Source organism: Pagrus pagrus (genome assembly GCF_965226575.1).
Source record: "Pagrus pagrus genome assembly, chromosome: 14".
Classification (NCBI taxonomy): Eukaryota; Metazoa; Chordata; class Actinopteri; order Spariformes; family Sparidae; genus Pagrus; species Pagrus pagrus.
The window spans coordinates 23,146,466-23,164,536 of record NC_140198.1 but is presented as its reverse complement, the minus strand read 5'-3'; the positions used below and the strand labels follow the sequence as shown (position 1 = coordinate 23,164,536).

The 18,071-nt window shown below is 42.8% G+C and overlaps 1 protein-coding gene across 4 annotated transcripts in view; it reads left to right on the top strand.

Moving 5' to 3' along the window:
* mtmr4 (myotubularin related protein 4) overlaps nucleotides 1-18,071 on the top strand; it is a 45,780-nt gene that overhangs the window by 11,632 nt on the left and 16,077 nt on the right. For 2 of the 4 annotated variants that reach the window (XM_084374443.1, XM_084374444.1), the window contains exon 3: nucleotides 12,453-12,542. In XM_084374443.1, the coding sequence (XP_084230569.1) occupies nucleotides 12,453-12,542 (90 nt within the window). Of the gene's footprint in view, nucleotides 1-2,475; nucleotides 2,667-12,452; nucleotides 12,543-18,071 lie in introns of those variants that run through there. The other 2 variants (XM_084374441.1, XM_084374442.1) reach the window with 2 other exon arrangements.

Sequence of the window (18,071 nt, the reverse complement as noted above, 5' to 3'; positions counted from 1 at the left end):
GCTGTACTATTATTTGTACAATGGAAGCTGGATAAATATTCAACTTTTTTTGCTCAAATACACTTAGGTTAAACTAGCAAATCTGTAATGTTAAGATAAAAGTGCCAAATGTTTTTTTGTAATTAAAACCTAATGCAGTTACAACTGATTTCAGTTTTCGTACAGAATAGTTACAGACCTTCAGGAGATATTGCGCTCAGAGCAGCAGCTGATGGATGCGCAGGGAAAACATGTTGAAGCCCAGAGGTTAAATGACATGCTGGAAAGTCTTGCTGTTATATAACTACATCCTTGTGATTTGAAACGTTTATCCATTCTGGATTATTATTTACTGGGGGATGTCCTGTATTTGTTTCTGCGGTATCTGTATTTTCAATGCACCAGAAACCTGAATTGTCTCTCAAGTCGGTATACATGTCGTTTTTTGTTTGCCTGCCTACTATAAAAGACGATCTAGGTTTTGCTTTTTGCTGATGGCAGTAATTTTATAAAGATGATAGATACCCTTTTTCCTGTATAAATGAACTAAACACAACAGTGTGAGTTAACATTTTCATTGGTCGCACTTGTGCGCCTGAAATTTAGCAGATTATACCTTATTTAGTATTTTATTTTCATTTTAACAGTTGAAGTTATCACCATTTCTTATTGTGTGTGCTGTGATTTAAATGAAGAAAAACATGTATTTGCATCTTTATTCCTCCTAACAATCATTAAAATAATGTGCTAAAAAATGTAATTGAACTGTATTGTCTGGGTGCACCTACATTGTGTGCTGGTGCACCTAAATGAAAAAGTTAGGCGCACTAGTGCAACCGGTGTGAGAAGTTAGTCTGATGGCCTGGAATTAAAGAGATACAACGCTCACACTATTCTGGTCACATTGTAGCTAATAGCACAGAGGAGCTTCCTTGTGGTGATGATAAAATGTACTACCTGCTGCTAATAATAACAGTAGCAGTATGTATTCAGTCCTTTTTAGCCTGGAGTTGGAATACTTGCCTACTAGTAGGTACAGCCTGTATCACAGCTCTCCAACAGGCTTTTATTTCTGGCACTGGCAGTCATGAAGAAGTCTGAATGTGAAACATGTTTCTCCGAGCCAGATTCAAATCGTCAGACATCTAATACATCTTATACTGGGGTCAAGTGGAAAACCATACTTGTTTTGGAAGGTTGCTTTACATGGATTAATTACAATCACCTCACCCCCCTGTGAAAATTCATCCCGTTCAAATGAAGCCCCACCATGTCCACATTACATTAGAGCCCCTCCCCCAGTAAAATTAATCCTATTTTAATAGTGCTGCGCTGTGCATCCAGCCTATGCTGTGTGTACTATGCTATACGTGTTACATAATGTGGGGTCATACAGCTGAAGGCAAGTGGCTGTCATGACTCTGGCAGGGAGGAGGTTGTGGTAAGAAGGGGGGAAGGGCTGTGTGTCCCCCCTGTAGTATACGTAACACTGTGTACACCGTATCCATCCAGTGACCTTCGCTGACTTTAAGCGCAGGAAAGGTGCTGCAGCTGAATGCTAGATGTACTGCACTTGTGTTGGACGGTGCAAAGAAGAAACTCAGAGACACAGGGAAGGAAGAATTTGTGTATATTGCTGTGTCACTGAAGATCTCCGCATAGACTCTCTCTCCTCAGCACCCTCCCTCCTCTGTCCTCTGCCACACATTTTTCTCCTGCACTAGATCAATTGCTGCCAATGCAACGGTTTTGTGATGGGACGCTGTCCAACCACTGGATGGGGTGTCTCTCTGGGGTGTCTCTCTGCTCCGTCTGTGTGTATGAGTTTGCTTCAGGTTGTGTTATGTGCTCAGCGTGCAGTATGTGTGCTTGGGAAAGAGCCACAGTACACTGCGGTTGATGTCAGATGGTGCATGCATGGCAGTCGAAGCATCTTCTGGATGCCGGCGGTACGCTCAAGGCTTTACCGCCTCGTTGCTGAGGGAGAAGCATATTTATTAGGAGATGTCGGTGAAGGGTGAACAAGGAGGGAGTGGGGGGAGGAGTGTGAGATGAGAGGGAGACAAGGGGAGAAATGTGAGCATGTGAATGTGAGAGAGGGAGGTGGATGCGCATGCAGAGGGGGTGGAGCTTAGCATCAGGCAGTTCCCTCTGTCTTCCTTTCTCTCCTGCTCTCCCTTCTCGCAGTTTCCCCCCATCCATTCGCTACAGTCGGGAAGGTACATCTGCAGTCACTTCATCACTTTTGCTTTCCCTTCAGTACTAACTCAGCTGATCGCGTGGACCGCTGCTCTTGTTTGCATCTTTATGGACTATTCTGCCCGTCTCAGCAGTGCAACAGGGGCTCTCTTCAGACACCAGCGTGCTCTCTCATCCCACTCTGGGAGCGGTGGGGGGGGTGGGGTGGGTTCCTGAATGAGAGCTGGGACTGGCGTGTTGTCCCACAGCACCTCTTGAGAAGGGGGGAACGTGCAAAAGGTGGGAGGGCGGCAGAGGGGCTGCGGGCAGAGGGGTTCGGAGCGGACGAGGGGTGGAGAGGCTCCGGCTGGGAGAAGAATGGTTATGCCGGCTCCTCGTGCTCTGGTCGTGCTGCTGCTCTACAGGCTGCGTGTCATTCAGGCACAGCCCTGCCTCTCCTCGACATGAGCCTCGCAGGAAGGGTGTCCTGCTCCATGCTCAACTGCTTTGTAAGTCCACAGGCTTTTATTTTGGATGTTCGTTTTTGTTTGCGAGTCTGGTTTGTGATGGGTGTGTATGAGAGCCCTCCCCAACTCGCCTGCTTGTGTGCGCCTGCCGGCCTATCGGAGGGGGGTGGGGGGGTGGGGGGTGTTGGTCGATACACGTGAGCGCTGCGGTTCTTAGCAAGGAACCAACACCGAGTCCACACTTCACATACAAATAATTGAATTACCTCAGTGTCTTCTCATGCATGTGATGATGAAAAGCTACTTTATTACTCTCATCACTCACCTCTGTCGCATGGAGGGCTTTGAGCTGCCGGTATGTTGATTGGCAGGGAGGAGAGAGAGGGCCTGTCAGGAGTGAAGCGTGTAAAATGTGAGTGCTGCTGAGAGGGAACACATTGTGCAGTCGCTGATCCAGCCTTAGAGCGGTGAAGTGTGTTCACTGCAGTGGAGGACTGCATTTAGCAGTTTGTTGTGTTGAGATGTACAGGAGATATGGGCCGATGACTGATGTCGAACAGGTGTTTCTATCACTTGGCATCTTGAGAGAGAGTGGTGAAAAGGTTGACAGTTTAGGAACAACACTGGGTGGTCTTAGCCTCATGTCCCTCAGCTTAAATTAACCCCTGACCTTTCAGTGAGGTCCACAATCCACTGGCTGGCCCAATTAATACCTAACTTTAAGGAAATCTATTTTTTAACTAAGCATTAAATTGTTTAACATTCACCTGCAAGCCTTCCCATATCATTGGTCCATTAAATATAATATTGGAGTTTCAAAACTTTTCGGGAGGTTTTTGTCTTTATGTTGATGAAGGTTCTCAGTCATCCAGGTGTTGGTAATTCTAAGTGCTGTATCTTTGGCAACTGGACTTGTTTCAGTTTCTTGAAGACGTTTCACCTCTCATCCAAGAGGCTTCTTCAGTTCTAAGTAACTGGAGGGGAGTTAAAGGCTTTTAAACTCTGTGTGGGAGTGTCCTTACAGAGTCATTAAGGACACGTGTGAGCTCTGAGTTTCAGAGTCGTTAGGGCCACTTGTGGTTCGTTGACCCAACTTCATGTGGGTTGCTAGGGCTAGGTGAGCCCAGGTGTGAATGGTTGTTAAGCTGTCTGGGGAGGTCAGTACTGCATTGTAGGTGGGTGATAAGTAATGTCGTAGGCCACCTCCTTTGTTCAAAGATGGTCAGCAACCCACATGATGTGAGACTGCATTTCAGCACACTGGTGCTTTGAGCTAAATGCTAACATCAGCATGCTAACATGAACACAATGATAATGCTAACGTGCTGGTGTTTAGCAGGTATGATGTTTACCACATTGACCATATTATTTTAGCATGTTAGCATGCTTACATTTGCTAATTAGCATAAATACAAAGTACAGCTGATGTTGATGGAAGTATTAGACTAATCTAAAATTAAGCCTGATGATGGCGCTAAATTGAACTCTAAGGAATCACCAAAGTTATTGCAATTCATACTGAGTGAGCCATGAATATGTGTACAGAGTATCACAGCAATCCATACAGTAGTTGAGATATTACAGTCAAAACTACAAATGTCATCCTCATGATGACGCTAGAGGAAAAGTTGGGGAATCACCAAAGTCTATAATTTATCATATGGCTACCAAGAATGTCCGTACATGTAATGCCTATCCATTCAGTAGATATTTAGATAATTCACTGGATAAGTAACTGAAACTTCTGGTGGTGCTAGATTAAAAGACAGGGAATCACCAGAGTCACCAAGATTCAACCTCTGGGGACCATGAATGTCTGTAAAACATTTGAAGGCAGTCCATCTAATAGAGATACTTCAGTCTAGACCACAGTGGTCTGACAGATCAACAGACCAACATTTCCATCCATAGAGCCATGCTGCTAGTATGGCTAAAGATGATCAGAAAATAGCAATACACAGTACACCTAATGGGAATCAGTTAAAATGATACTAGTAAAGTAGAAAATAGAAAAAGTAGAAATCAGTGTATTGTGCCTCACCTCGAAGATTCAGAGCTTAGACCTACTGTAATGAGACAGCATCTATTGATTCCTTGCATTTTAGCATTGCACAATGTGATGCTAACAATCAACAACACGCTAATGCTGGGAAAGCTCTACTTTAATTTCCAGCACTGCTTCTTCCATGGAAAGCACTGGTTGTAAAGTTACCATCAGAAGTGCAGCTGCTGTTTCCTCTTCACTTTCTTTGTTACCAGACATGGCCGGCCTTTACACAATTTATGATCTCTCTTTAATATGTCTGTGGTGCAGCTGAGTCGGCAGTTCCTCTTCTGCGTCACTGTCTGTATAATTTAGTATCCACGTCCTCTGTCACTTTAGTGGACCACAGCTCTGTCAGTCTTCTCCTGTGAAAGACGGCTGCAGCGTTGTGCTGACTTTAATCATCATGACAATTGTTGTGATGTGGAAGACAAACATCTCCAGTTACTGTTCTTTCTATCTCCAATATATCATGTTAATCTCCCTCTGCGATATGTTGTCTGCACCAAATGGAACTATAAAAAGCCTAATTGAATTGGTCAAGATTTTTCCATGACTCAGATTCTATCATTTCCACTAGCTAAATGAATTAAGGATGTAAGTACAGCCAAAAGCTTTTGGGGATGTGCTTTAGGCTCTATACATTTATGCACCCTCTCTGGTACCAGTGATGGTCCTGGTATTGGGTCTTACCACTCTGCCTAACACCTTGTCAATATCTCACCTAAGAACTACACTAAAGGTGACACAATCAATGTGTTGTGAGACAGAGGGAGATCTAGGACAAAATGCATCAATATGATACAGAGCGGGTTGTGCTTTTAACTAAGAAGAATAGTGTTTAAAGTAGCATTTTGGAAGATATGGACAGAATTTTAGTATAAAACATGAAGAAGTGTGAAGATGAAGAAGTGTTGACCTATGTCAAAGTAAGGCTGGCCGGTATGGTCTTAAAATAATATCACAATATTTTTAGCAACAATATTGTGGGGATGACAGCAAAATACTAGCAGAGTGGTTGTGTCTGAAATCACCAATTATTCACCACTGACTACCTTGGGAGTCCTACATAGTCCTATATACAGGGCATCATCGGTGAAATGAAAAAACACTTTTGGACATCACTGCGGCAATCACTGCATGATTTCAGACACAGCCCATGAGATTTCTGATCAATAATCATCAGTAATAGGGATATATATGACAAAGTGGGTAAAGGCAAGTATAAGAACAAGAACAGTCTAAGTTTAGAAAATGACATCACTTTACTATAATGCAGCCTTTAAAACCAGGAAGAGCCATATCACAATAATGATATATCATATATATTGCCCAGCCCTATGTCAAAGACGTCTTTGTGTTGTGTTGCAGAGATGTCCACTGAAGTTAGCATGCTAACCAGCTAGCCCTGGCCCATCCTTTCTCCTAATACCACTTTGTACTGTCAAGATGTCATGGTCCAATAGCCACCATAGTTGCAGCTGGCAGATATATTCCAGCTGTAAGTGTAATAAATGAGCAAACTCACAAAATACCAAGAAATAAAATACTCTTGCCTCCATCATGCAAACTAAACAAAAAATAGAACTGTACACTGTCTGAATTCAAGTTTCTCTATTTTACTGAACTGAGACGAGCTTAATTGCCTTGTTAACTCAACATAAAACACACTTCATTCAAACTGGACATAAACTAAAACTCACCAACGGAGTCTGGTTTTCTCTCCACAATCACCTCTGGTTTGTTCGAAATACAGCCCCGATTTATTGAGTAAGATGTGAAAATATTCTGGTTCTACACGCTGTTTTCACCCGCTGCTAATGTCTGACACTTCCCTCCCGCTGCATACCTCTTCTGTACCCGCCCCCCCGTGTCTTGTCATCCTGGGAGTCATATTTCCGATCAGAGTAGCTGTAAATCGCCTCTGTACTGTGTCCCCTGTCTTCAAACAGACGGTCTTGGAGGCTGTGTTCAGTCCCAGTTAGGTGTCCTGCCGTGTTCACTCTAAGGCTGCCAAGTCCAGTTGAGCTAAGCCCTGTCGCCCGTGGTGACTTGCCCTGTGATCCGAAATCTCGGTCCAGGTAAACTCTAGGGCCACTGGCTTCATGGCTAACTGAGCCAACAGCTAATTAGCTTACAATAGCAAACTACAGCCAAGGATAGCTAGCAAATAGCAGCAGTTGTCAGTTACTCTGGTGATACGCTGTCCCCTATGTTTTTCTTTGAGCCACCTTTTGAATTCTGGCCGTATTCTACAAATTACACCTTTGAACCTGCAGTACTGAACTGTTGTCTCTCCCATCTGGCAGTGAGAGTAATTACATAAACACTGTTGATGTGTTTACGATGCCATACTCCTAATTGCTGTAGCCTACTCCGTTGCCATGATTGCTTCCCCCTTCATCCCTGGCAAACCAGCCTTTGCTGGTTTATGTCAAAGGCATTGCAACCACTGTGTGGGAAGATCCCAAACAGACTCCATATTTATAAAAACCCAGGTATTCTGTGAAATACAGACATGTTTACCTCGTGTTGATTGGCTTAATCGGCATTGTGTGAATTTGTTTGGCTCGGGCTTGAATGTAATGGATGTTTATTTATAAGCTAAATTCCCGCACCGCAGTTTTGAATAAGAAAGTAGTTGGCATTTTGGGCTGTTTTGTCAGTATCCCTGCATGCCTATGCAGAAACAACTGTTTTCTTCTCCGTGTTACTCCAACGTTTCAGATGAATTCTGCATACTTATAGAAAACACTGCCCCTGCCTATTCCCTCAGCTGTTCAAGTAGAACTCAGTTATAAGGCTAAAATGGGAATGATCATTTAGAACACGGCAGTCCATGAAATATTAAGATAGTTGGAGAGAGGACAGGGAGAAGGAAAAGTGTATTTGAAAAGATTCGTCATACTCTGCCATCTTTTGATCTTGACCTATTACTCAGCGTGCCTAACTCTGGTAAAAATATTTTTGCCTTGGTGGTTTTTCATTTCATATTTACTGATTTCCATTCTGTCCTGTCCTTCCCTCCTCTGTTTCCATCCACCCTCCTCCTCTTCTTACAACCTGACCTCATCTGGGGTCATTCTTCATATTTCCGGCGGAGAAATACTTTTCAGAATATAACTGGACACTTAAAAGCAGATATACAAGCACATGTTCCCCACATATTTAGGAGGTCACCTCTGCATCATGTAGTGGTTCTCTAATCTGCACAACTCTAGGACAAAGCCCCAGTCAGATTAAGTAAATAATCTGGTGAGTAAAGACAGAAAATTGTTTCCAAAAGCTTTGGAGAGAAAGGGACTCTGCCTCTAAAACGAGGTTGTTGTATCCATGGCAACCAGACACTTATTCATGAAGGCTGTGCTAGAGTCTTTTTCAATCTCTCCACCTATTCTACCTGCCTGATTTGTTCATTTTTCCATTCACACACATGCAGAAATGTCTGGAAGTCAGTTTTTCACCCACATGTTCTTCAGACAATTAAAACCTTCTTTTAGTGAGTTAAAAACGAGGCCTCCACATCACACTGTGAACCTGCAAAGTCAGGGCTTTCAAGTTAGCTAGGCTCTACTATCACTGTTACGGCAATACATGTCATAAAAACATTACATGTGTTATCCACTCTGACATTAATGTTTGAGAAATGTGTTGAGGCGTATGTGTGTATGCGCGCATGCCTGTCAGCTCTAGCTTTTTGATTGCTGGTTGGGCAAAGGTGGGGGAGGGTGCGGAGGCTCGCAGCAGTGACGAAGCAAAAACGTGTTGGGCACAGGACAAGCTGTGCTCCATCTTTGTGAGTCGGTTAGAAGTGAGAGCATTTCTCTTTCCTTTTTAATCTTCTGTAAGCTGATTGTCTGGTTGTGGACACACTGAAAAGGACCAGAAATCATGGAAACAGAGGCCTTATTGCTCGTGTTTGTTTGGAAATGCAATGACAAGTTTAAAGCCCTGTCTTGATCGATTGTTTTCAGCCATACGAAGGGACTTTGTAAGCTGAAGTATCAAGGTTGTCTGCAGGAGAGGTTTCAGTTGCTGCAAGTCCTCCTCAGAACACTGCTACGCTTATGTCTGTGCATAAATGCAGCACAGTCTGTTTTACTCTCCTTTACATTTTCTGTCCTTTATTGTCTTCTTAAAATACCCCTGAAATTGTCAGGTAAACAATTTAAAATGTGAAATTGGCATTATACTGTTCATAAACTTTAGCACCATTGCATCATTATAAACCAGTCTGTGTATATAGCCTGTGTCATGGATTTATGGAGGAATACAACATCTACACAACTTTTAGTCAGCAGTTTTTTTGCCTTTAAAGTACACTGTGTTCCTCTCAGAGGAGTGCAATGTCAGGGCTGCTCCATAACAGAATTGAGTAAATGGTGCCAAGTATCTACCAGGTAATGCAGCACAAGACATACAGGAACCAAGGGTGTGTGCATGCATGTGTCTGTGTGTGTGCTTCAAGATTGAATGCATATTCCTCTCAACTGATTAGCATTGAATTTCTCTGGGGGAGGTTCTATAACCATAGCTTCTCCAGTAATTTATGACCGCTGTCTGGCAGGCCAGGGTACACTTTATTCCCTATTAAAAAAAAAAAGAGAGAGAATGCGTCTGTGCCAGGCTGGTGGCTCAGACTGCCCAGCAACAGTGTGTGAGATCAGCCTATAATGACATGACCCTTGCAGGATGCCAATGACTGATGGCCACCGTCATGGTCCACTCATTCTCAGGTGAAGTTAAGCACAACTGATGATGCACAGCTGCCTCATCAGTCTGGACGCCGAAGGCTGATGCAGGTCAAGGGTCAAGAGATTAGTGGGGTTGCATTACAGAGGGATTTGAGAAGTTCAGACTAGGTTACCAGTTTAAAATTGAGGCTCTCTCCGTCTTGACTGAAGTATCTTTTTCTCAGAGAGACTTTTACAGTGAGTTTTGGTGGGATGGTGGGTGGGACAGCTTTGTTTGTGTTATCCTGTGTTCACGTCATATCATTTAGACTGTAATTACAAGCAACTAATTGGGGAATAAGGTCAGGCAATGTCTTCTGAATGGTGTCTGATGTCCACAGTGAAACATGTTCATGGACGATGACATTGTAGATGTTTTTGGTGGTTTCTGAATTGGAGGCAGTGTGTTCCTTGTTTAAATTAGCCTTTGAGTTGTAATTCAGAGTCAGAGATATCAGGAACTGGTGACAACAACAATATCTCCCACTTGGTGAAGAACTGCAAATTGTGAACAACTGGTTAGCACCATTGCTGGCAGTTGAATGAAAATAAAATCCAGTATTGGCACTCATACAATTGAGTCAGCTTATTTTAAAATCTAAAATTGTTGTATCTGCTTGTTTACAAACTGCCACAAATATGTAATGCATCTCAAGTAGAAAATGTAGGCTACTTATCTGGTGTAATTGCAAGGCTAGTAGTGGGGCTAACAATGTTCATAATGTAAGCAATAATGGAGCATTATACCAAGGAGAAGCTTCCACCTCACCGTCACCTCAAAGTGTGTCTAATGTGGAGGTGGAAACACAGCTTTAGCATGAACATAAAGGCATCATTTGAAGTTAATGGAGCCCAAAGTAATACTAAAATGCACTCAACATTAGAGCATCTCTCATGAAGTCCAGACATCTGAGATTGGCACAGCCTTGACACCCACCTCCACAACACTGTCATTCATTTCAACGGATGGTATAGAAGTAGCACATAGAGTGGCTTTGTGTACAGACTTATCCCATTAATATGTCCCTCGCAGATATTCCATATCCATAGTAAGCCTTGACTACAAACTCTGCAGCAGGAGAGGACTGTCCACCTGAGGTCCCCCAAGACCAGGGCACCTGTACTCTGTGTACTTGCTAGACCTAGATTTAGCATTGGAACCACTGATTATTTTAATTATTGATTATTGAAAGACTTTTATTTGTTGTCAGAGCCAAAGGTGATGTCTTCAGACACCTTGTTTAGATACTAAAATAAAAAATTCAAAGATGTGTACTTCCCCTTTTTCCTTATTGTTGATGAAGACTGTTTTTTCCTCTGTCAACAAAGCTCTTGTGTGACAGAAGCTGAAATATGATACTTAGGCCATCCTATAACTATGATCTCCATGCCATTGAAATCAAATGGTGACACGTTTGTGACTTGTACAGGAGGGGTTATCCCTGTAGGAACACTATCTCCATCTGTTACCAATGGGTGGTAGGTTTAATCACTGGCTTGGACCTTTGGATGACAGATGAAATGATTGTAAACATGGCATGAGGTCTGCATGGTGAGACATCATGGGGTTTCCTGCTATCCTTTATCACATTTTTGCTGTGTGGTTTGTCCTGAGACACAAGTCTTTTATTAGCAAGAGACCAACCTAAGTCAGTAGATGTAGTCAACTGGGAAAAAGAGCGAGAGAGAGACGTGACTACATTTTGCCTCCCTCTGGTCTCCTCTTCAGGACTCTATTGCTGGTTTCATTAATGAATAGCATCGACATACGGCCATACTCAGACGGAGAAGCCAGATCCAGCAGAGTAGCAATGCTAGCAGTGTTCAGGCAGCCAGAAACCTATCTGGGTTCATCCTAAAGCACTGAGGTGACTCAGTCACTGTAGAGAGAACAGAGAAAGGCTAGATGTGGAGGCGACATGCAGACTATTACAGAAGTGGATATTGTTATGTTCCATGTAAACATCACATTTAAGGAAACATGCATTTTAAAGGTATGCTTTTGTTAATAAGTGAAAAATATTTTTGTACAATTGGGTAAAAGAGATTGTAGAGCAAGGCCACGTTTTTCACTTTCATCATCTGATCACTTTGTACCCTTTGTGCCCAGTGATTGAAGTGTGACCTACATGTAATGAAAGTGTTTGCTCAGTGTATGAGGGGGGCACTGGCACTGTAAGCTGGGGACAGGTTTGACTGTCCTCTTTGTTCCTCTCTCACTCTGATCTCTGCTGCTTCTTGAGGTGTTGCAGTCTAATTTTAGCCAGCCATTTATAAGAACTAGATAAGACTGCATTTGGATGTTAAATTTATCAGCAACCTTGAAAACGTAACATTTAATTAGTTTACAGAGTCCTCCTGCGCGGTCATAGAATCATTTAGTTATTGGGTATCGAAGGTGACCTTTGCAAAGAATTGTTCAGACTCTGAAAAGTCAATGTCAGAGCATGACTCATGAAAAACTGCTCAAGTGTGTAAAATAAGCCTCAGTATCTTTGTTTGCTTAAGAGTGTAACATCCAGTCACAAAGTCTGCGGCTTTTTGGTATCTGATGCCCAGTGCCTACCAGCACTACTACCAGCACAGTGCCAAAACAAACAGAACATAAAGCGAAAAGTTGCATTCTTCCTTCATCATTAATATTAATCAACCAGGGGAAATGCTGTTTAGGATCGAGTGGTAAACCTAAAATAACAAGGTCACGTGTGCCCTATTTAAAGATAATTTTGGATCTCTCATAGTCAATATTTAATCTCCTACGTGACGCCTGTGAGTTAGCTGATGGGGATTGTGAAATTCCACCTGGCATGTGTCACATCAGAGGCTAACCGACCTGATAAACACCTAGTGTGAAGTAAGAATACTGAGAATATTAACTTTTGAGTCTTTTTTGGCTTTTCTCATGATTTGATGTTGCTATTATTAATCTGTATTTGGCTACAAGTTATTATGTGTTCCTTTTTGAAAAAATAAGTTCCTAATGATTACAGTATATTACAGTATGATGAAGTATTTCTCTGACCACCTCTGCGTTGTGTTTGTGTCTAACAGGGTGAAGAAGGGCCTCCCAGTCTGGAGTATATCAAGGCCAAGGACCTGTTCCCCCAGAAGGAGCTGGTGAAGGAGGATGAAAGCCTTCAGGTGAGCCAAACAGGTTTCATCAACCCCTGAGAGCCACTACTCCAGAGCACAGCCCCGTCTGCTCTGACACCCACCTGCATGGCTGGTAAAAAGACCCAATGTGGCACTTCTAGAATATGACTTAATCTTCTATCCTGGCTCCTGGTGTGGCACCAGAGAGCTCCTCTAAAACACCCTCATGAAACTTGTGCAGCCACTGGGTAGAGTGTGACTGCCAAGATATTACTGCAAGAGTCGCCACTCAGCAGGATAGATGCCAGGCACAGAAGGAGAGATGATGACACGGGCCTAGGAGAGCATTTTTTGTCATTGCTCTGCCCTCCTTTAATCATCTTTCAGCACAGGAAAAAGTTAATTAGAAAACGTGGTGGACAACAAAATATTTGCATTTGAATGCAGCTGCAGCTCACGCTCTCTACAGTTAAGGCATCATACTCAAGAGACACATTTTTTCCAGTATTTTCTTTGAAAAGAATATTCTGAATCAGTCCACCATATTAGGAGAACACATATATTTATGCAAGAACATAACAATGCAGATAAGGAAAGTTTAGAAAGCAGGAAGTTAAAATGATGACAAAGTGTTGTTGCGTGCAGTTGTTGACATCCTGCTATAGGTTCTGCTGGATTTTTGCGTTCATTTAACCATGGTCTTCATTATTATATCACTGTCATAAGCTTTCACTGTTTCCAAATCAACTCTCACATACTTATTAAAATGTGTGTATCCCTCAAATTCCCGACACTTCTCTGCCAGAAAGTCAGTTTGTAATGTACTTAATACACATAAAACTACTTGTCCTTCATTCAGAGTGCATTAGCTGACCATTAACTGTACCAAACCATATAACCTGAGTATTTGCTCAGTGTCACATCAAAACTAACTCGCAGTGAATTGGACAGTCCTTTTTAGTGCTTATTTCATTTAGGTTCATCTCTATTGCAGCACTGTATCCTACCCTGTCCCACAAAATAAGAGCAGGAATCAGTGCAGAGGATAAAGAGCAGGGCAGCTAAAAAGCATTTAGGTAAGTGAAGTGAGAGAGATTTGTAAGTCTATTCCACAATGGAGATGCCAGTAGCGATTTGTGATGGACAACTTGCGCCGTGCCCTCCGTGGTGGAGAGGTTGTGCTCTCTGGCTGTCTGATGGTTAATGGAGCTGAGCATCATGTGTCTGGAGAACTGGACAAAGGGAAGGTGGAGGGATTTGGCCAGTCAGGGATCACTATCTGCTATGTCTGTTTTCTATGGTTATCAATTAGAGCATTTTTTCTCTTGGGCTGCAATTAACCTCAGAGCTAATAATAATTATTATGCATCAAAAGGCCTGGGAGATCTCTTTATTGTTTGTTAAGTAGATTAAGGAGACTGGAGGGGATCTGTAACCTAGCTGTTTCTGTACTAAATCCTCTTCTCATTTTAGTCACCTTGCAACACTTTCTATGTTTCTGCACTGCTTCCCCTCCCCTGCATTCACACATGCAGCCACACATTGTGTCTCTGCTTTTGTGTGTTTCTTTGTGTGCAGGCGCTCCCGTGATAGTTTCTCTGGCAGCTGATGTCTCTTACCACATCAATCCCGCAGGCAAATGACGGGCATTCCCTACCCCACTGTATTTAATACCCTGCTGCCTTCACTGCTGTGTGTGTGTGTGTGTGTGTGTGTGTGTGTGTGTGTGTGTGTGTGTGTGTGTGTGTGTGTGTGTGTGTGTGTGTGTGTGTGTGTGTGTGTGTGTGTGTGTGTGTGTGTGTGTGTGTGTGTGTGTGTGTGTGTGTGTGCGCGTGCGTGCGTGCAAGCTGTGGTGCATGCCTGCAGTTGTGTGTGCACACGTGCCTGTCCTCACAGGCAGGCTGCTTGAACCGGAAGTCACGACTCACAAGTCGGAGAGTGTTATTCATGGGTCTCTCCCTCTCTATCTTCTTTCTCTCTGTCTCCCTCTGTCTGTCTCTCTTGCCTTCTTTCTTTCTTTCTTTCTTTCTTTCTCTCTCTCTCTCTCTCTCTTCCCCCCCTCCCATAATATTTCTGCTGCTTTAGGCTTGGTGGAGGAAACGTGACACAGTATCTTCTGCTGCACTTGCTGCCTGTCAGTGACTCATGCACCTACTTTTGGAGCACTGCTTGTTTAACGCAGCTCCCAGTCCGTACAGCATGTTAACTGTGGCACTCTCAGCAGGACATGTTGGCTCTCTTGTACAGCAGAGCAGCACACACAGTCGGTAGTTGCACGTTCTCATTTCAGCCATTTCTGCTGCTGTGGAGGCAATAATTAATGCAAATTGCCCACATCCCCTGACTCATGATGAATGCAAAAATACTTTGGATTAGGCTTTTTCTTTTCTCTCCTTTTTTATATAGTAAAACTGCATCTAAAGCGTTTTTTTTAGCTTTCTTCTGCTGCCAGTCATTCTAAAGTTACAGATTTGTTCCGTTTGATTTTACTGTTGGATTTTAGATATTCCACTTTTTAGTAGTCCTAGCGCATGGTGCCAGGGGGCCGGCAGCCTATATATGGCTCCGTTGGTGTCTGAGCACAGAGTACTACGTGCTCCATTTCCCAGGTTAAGCTGTACTCTTCCCTCATCACGCTTCCTGTCCCGGCTCACGCACACATTTTCAGTCAGAGATGAGCAACAGCAGGTGCAGTAATGACCGTCAGGGTTTAATTTTTTTTCTTTTTTAAATGTAAGCTCTCTGGACCAACAATGTGATGCACTTGACCTCTTGCCAGTCGACTATATTCCAAGAATAGTTTGTTTTCCATTTATTATAAGTATTGTTTTTCTTTCTGGCAGTAAAATGTAAGCTGACTGAGTGGCCGCTGACTTGTGTTTATGGATCTGTCGATCACATCCAGCTCATGTGCTCTGTGCACTAACTAAGGCTGTGCTTTTAACCGTGTTGACTAATGTTGTTTCAAGTAAGCCTGATTTTCTGACATCTTACCATAATCCCCCATCTGCCCCGCTACATGTCCTCTTTTTACATGCACCACTGGGTCCTCCTCTGCGTGACTCAGCAGTGCATGCTAATGCAGGATGAGGTAATGTTGTCTCTAAGCAACACTGTTGTCCACACTACCAGCAGCGAAACAACGAGACCTGAGTTGCAATTCGTGGTCCCCAATGACTATGATTGTGTTAAAGCAGGCAGAACTAACATCACACAGAAAGTGATGAGTAAGAGTAAGTGTGAGGAGGTCATGTAAATGAGGAATGAATTGGCGTAACATGATCCTCAATTTGTCAGATAACAGAGAGCGATGTCTGAGCAGTAATATATCTCCCACCAGACTTCACTGTTTCACATCATAGAGGGAAAGTTTTACACCAAGTGATTGAATGATTTAATCTCTGTACGTAATGTTATAGCTTAAATCCTCTAGACCAGCAGCAGCCGTGAAAGGTTGTCTAGGTCATCATGGTTAAATCCCTTGGAAAAGCAGCTACAGTAAACAGAACAGTAACAATTACCAGAGTGGTCAGTGTGTAACCCCTCTGAAAGTAGTTGGATGCTTCCGTTTTTATTCAATTTGAGACATTGTTTAGAAGTTGGCAACCATAGCTGTGTGTCTCTTCCAGGTGATTGGCTTTTAAAGCTAATGCCCTGCCTCAGAGTGAAATGAAAAAATGTTTTCTATTAGCCTCTGTTGGGAACCAATTATCTTAATGTAGGGGGCCCGTAGCAGCCAAAACCTGGCCTTGGCTGTGCCTGTAATAAAATGGGTACAAGTAAGAATGTTAATGGACAGTTTGGGATCCCTGACTGTACCGTCAGCACTGGAGCAGACAATCTCCCTCCCAGTCCTGCCTCTTGTCTGCCTGCCTGTTCATTCAGACTCACCAACAAGCCCTCTGAGCTCACAAAGGTCCTTCTGTAAGTCTTCTATGTGCTAATTGGACAGCTACACATGCACACTGTTTCCCACATGTCCCCCCTTTTTGTCAGTTCTGTAATGTCACTGTGTCCACAATCCCCATGAGTTTAGCTCTTAAACAGGCTGGTGCGGGAATGAACTTTGGCTGTTTGTTATGTTTAGTGCTGGGTATTGTGGAAGATTTTAATACCAGTACGATATCATAATTGAGTTTCATTAAGTAAACCAGAATGACACATTCAATACTTCCCTTAGAGGAATATCAACAAGTTTTTTTCCTGCAAAACCTTTTTCTGTTAAAGAAAAGCCAAACTTCACTAATGCATCAATGTTCAATCTTGTCTTGATACAGAGCCGCTCTACAAGATCTTTGCTATGATAAAATGCCATCCTGAATAAGCAAAAGGATTATTTAAAATCAGAAAATATCTAATGAAAGAAGCAAACAAGACTAAGAAACTGACAAAATATTTAGTAACCGTCTGTTGACTAGATAAAATGCTTTTTTTACTTTGCTAGCAATGGTGCTGTAAGGATGCTGATATCAGACCCTCTGGAAGTCAGCTCTTTGGTCCACCACTGTGATCCAGACACGCATATCTCAATAACTATTTGATATTTTATTTGTGCAGCCATTCATGCCGTCACCTAACTTTATCTCTAGCGTACCAACAGGTCAGAGTTTTAATGTATCCAGCAAAATCTCATCATCTACTGGATGGATCGAGATCAAGATTTCGTACAGGCATGCAGGATTCCCAAGCGATGAATCCTAGCGACTTTTATTTTAGCAGCACCATGAAGTTGACATTTAGGATTTGAGTGAAATCTCTCAACAACATTTAGACGTATTACCATAACATTTCTTGCATACAGACATTATCAGACACTGGCGGTGTTCTGTGGTGTCTGGCACCAGGGGGTTTGTATTGGATCATTTGGGTCCTGTATGTTGGGCGGTGGGGTCTCCATAGATCAGACTTGTTCCAGCAGATGCTTGAACGGATTGGGATCTGGGGAATTTGGAGGCCATGTCAATGCCTTGGGCTCTTTGTTGTGTTCCTCGAGCCGTTCCTGAGCAGTTTTTGTGCATTGTCCTGCTGGGGGGGGCCACTGCCACCAGGGAGTACCGTTGTCATGAGGAGTGTACCGTATACAAAACACTGTACTTTGAGTAATTGTGTGTTTCTGATTGTGTTTTTCCACACAAAAAAGTTAATTAAGTATTTTTCTGGCCTTTTCATGGCTTTATTGACAGGACGGCTTGAGAGATGACAGGAAATTGGATGAGAGAGAGGGGGGTGACATGCAGAAACCGAGCTACCAGGCCTATGTTTTAAAATCAAATTTTCAATGAGCTCAAAGAAAATGTACACTTTCAAAACAGCCGTTTAGTGTTGAACTCTGCACATACATCATTCTATATAGTGAAGCTCAAACATTCAACTGTAGGAACGAGAAGAAAACACATTTTTGGCTGAAGGGGGACTTCAGCACCATCATCAGGCCAAAATCTTTATCTATCCAAACCTTGACTTCTGACTAAATACCTGCACAACTAGTGACATTGCCATCAACATCACCTGTACTTTGGGTGAATGCTAATTAGCAGATGTTAGCATGCTAAAAATTTTAACTAGTATAGTGAATAT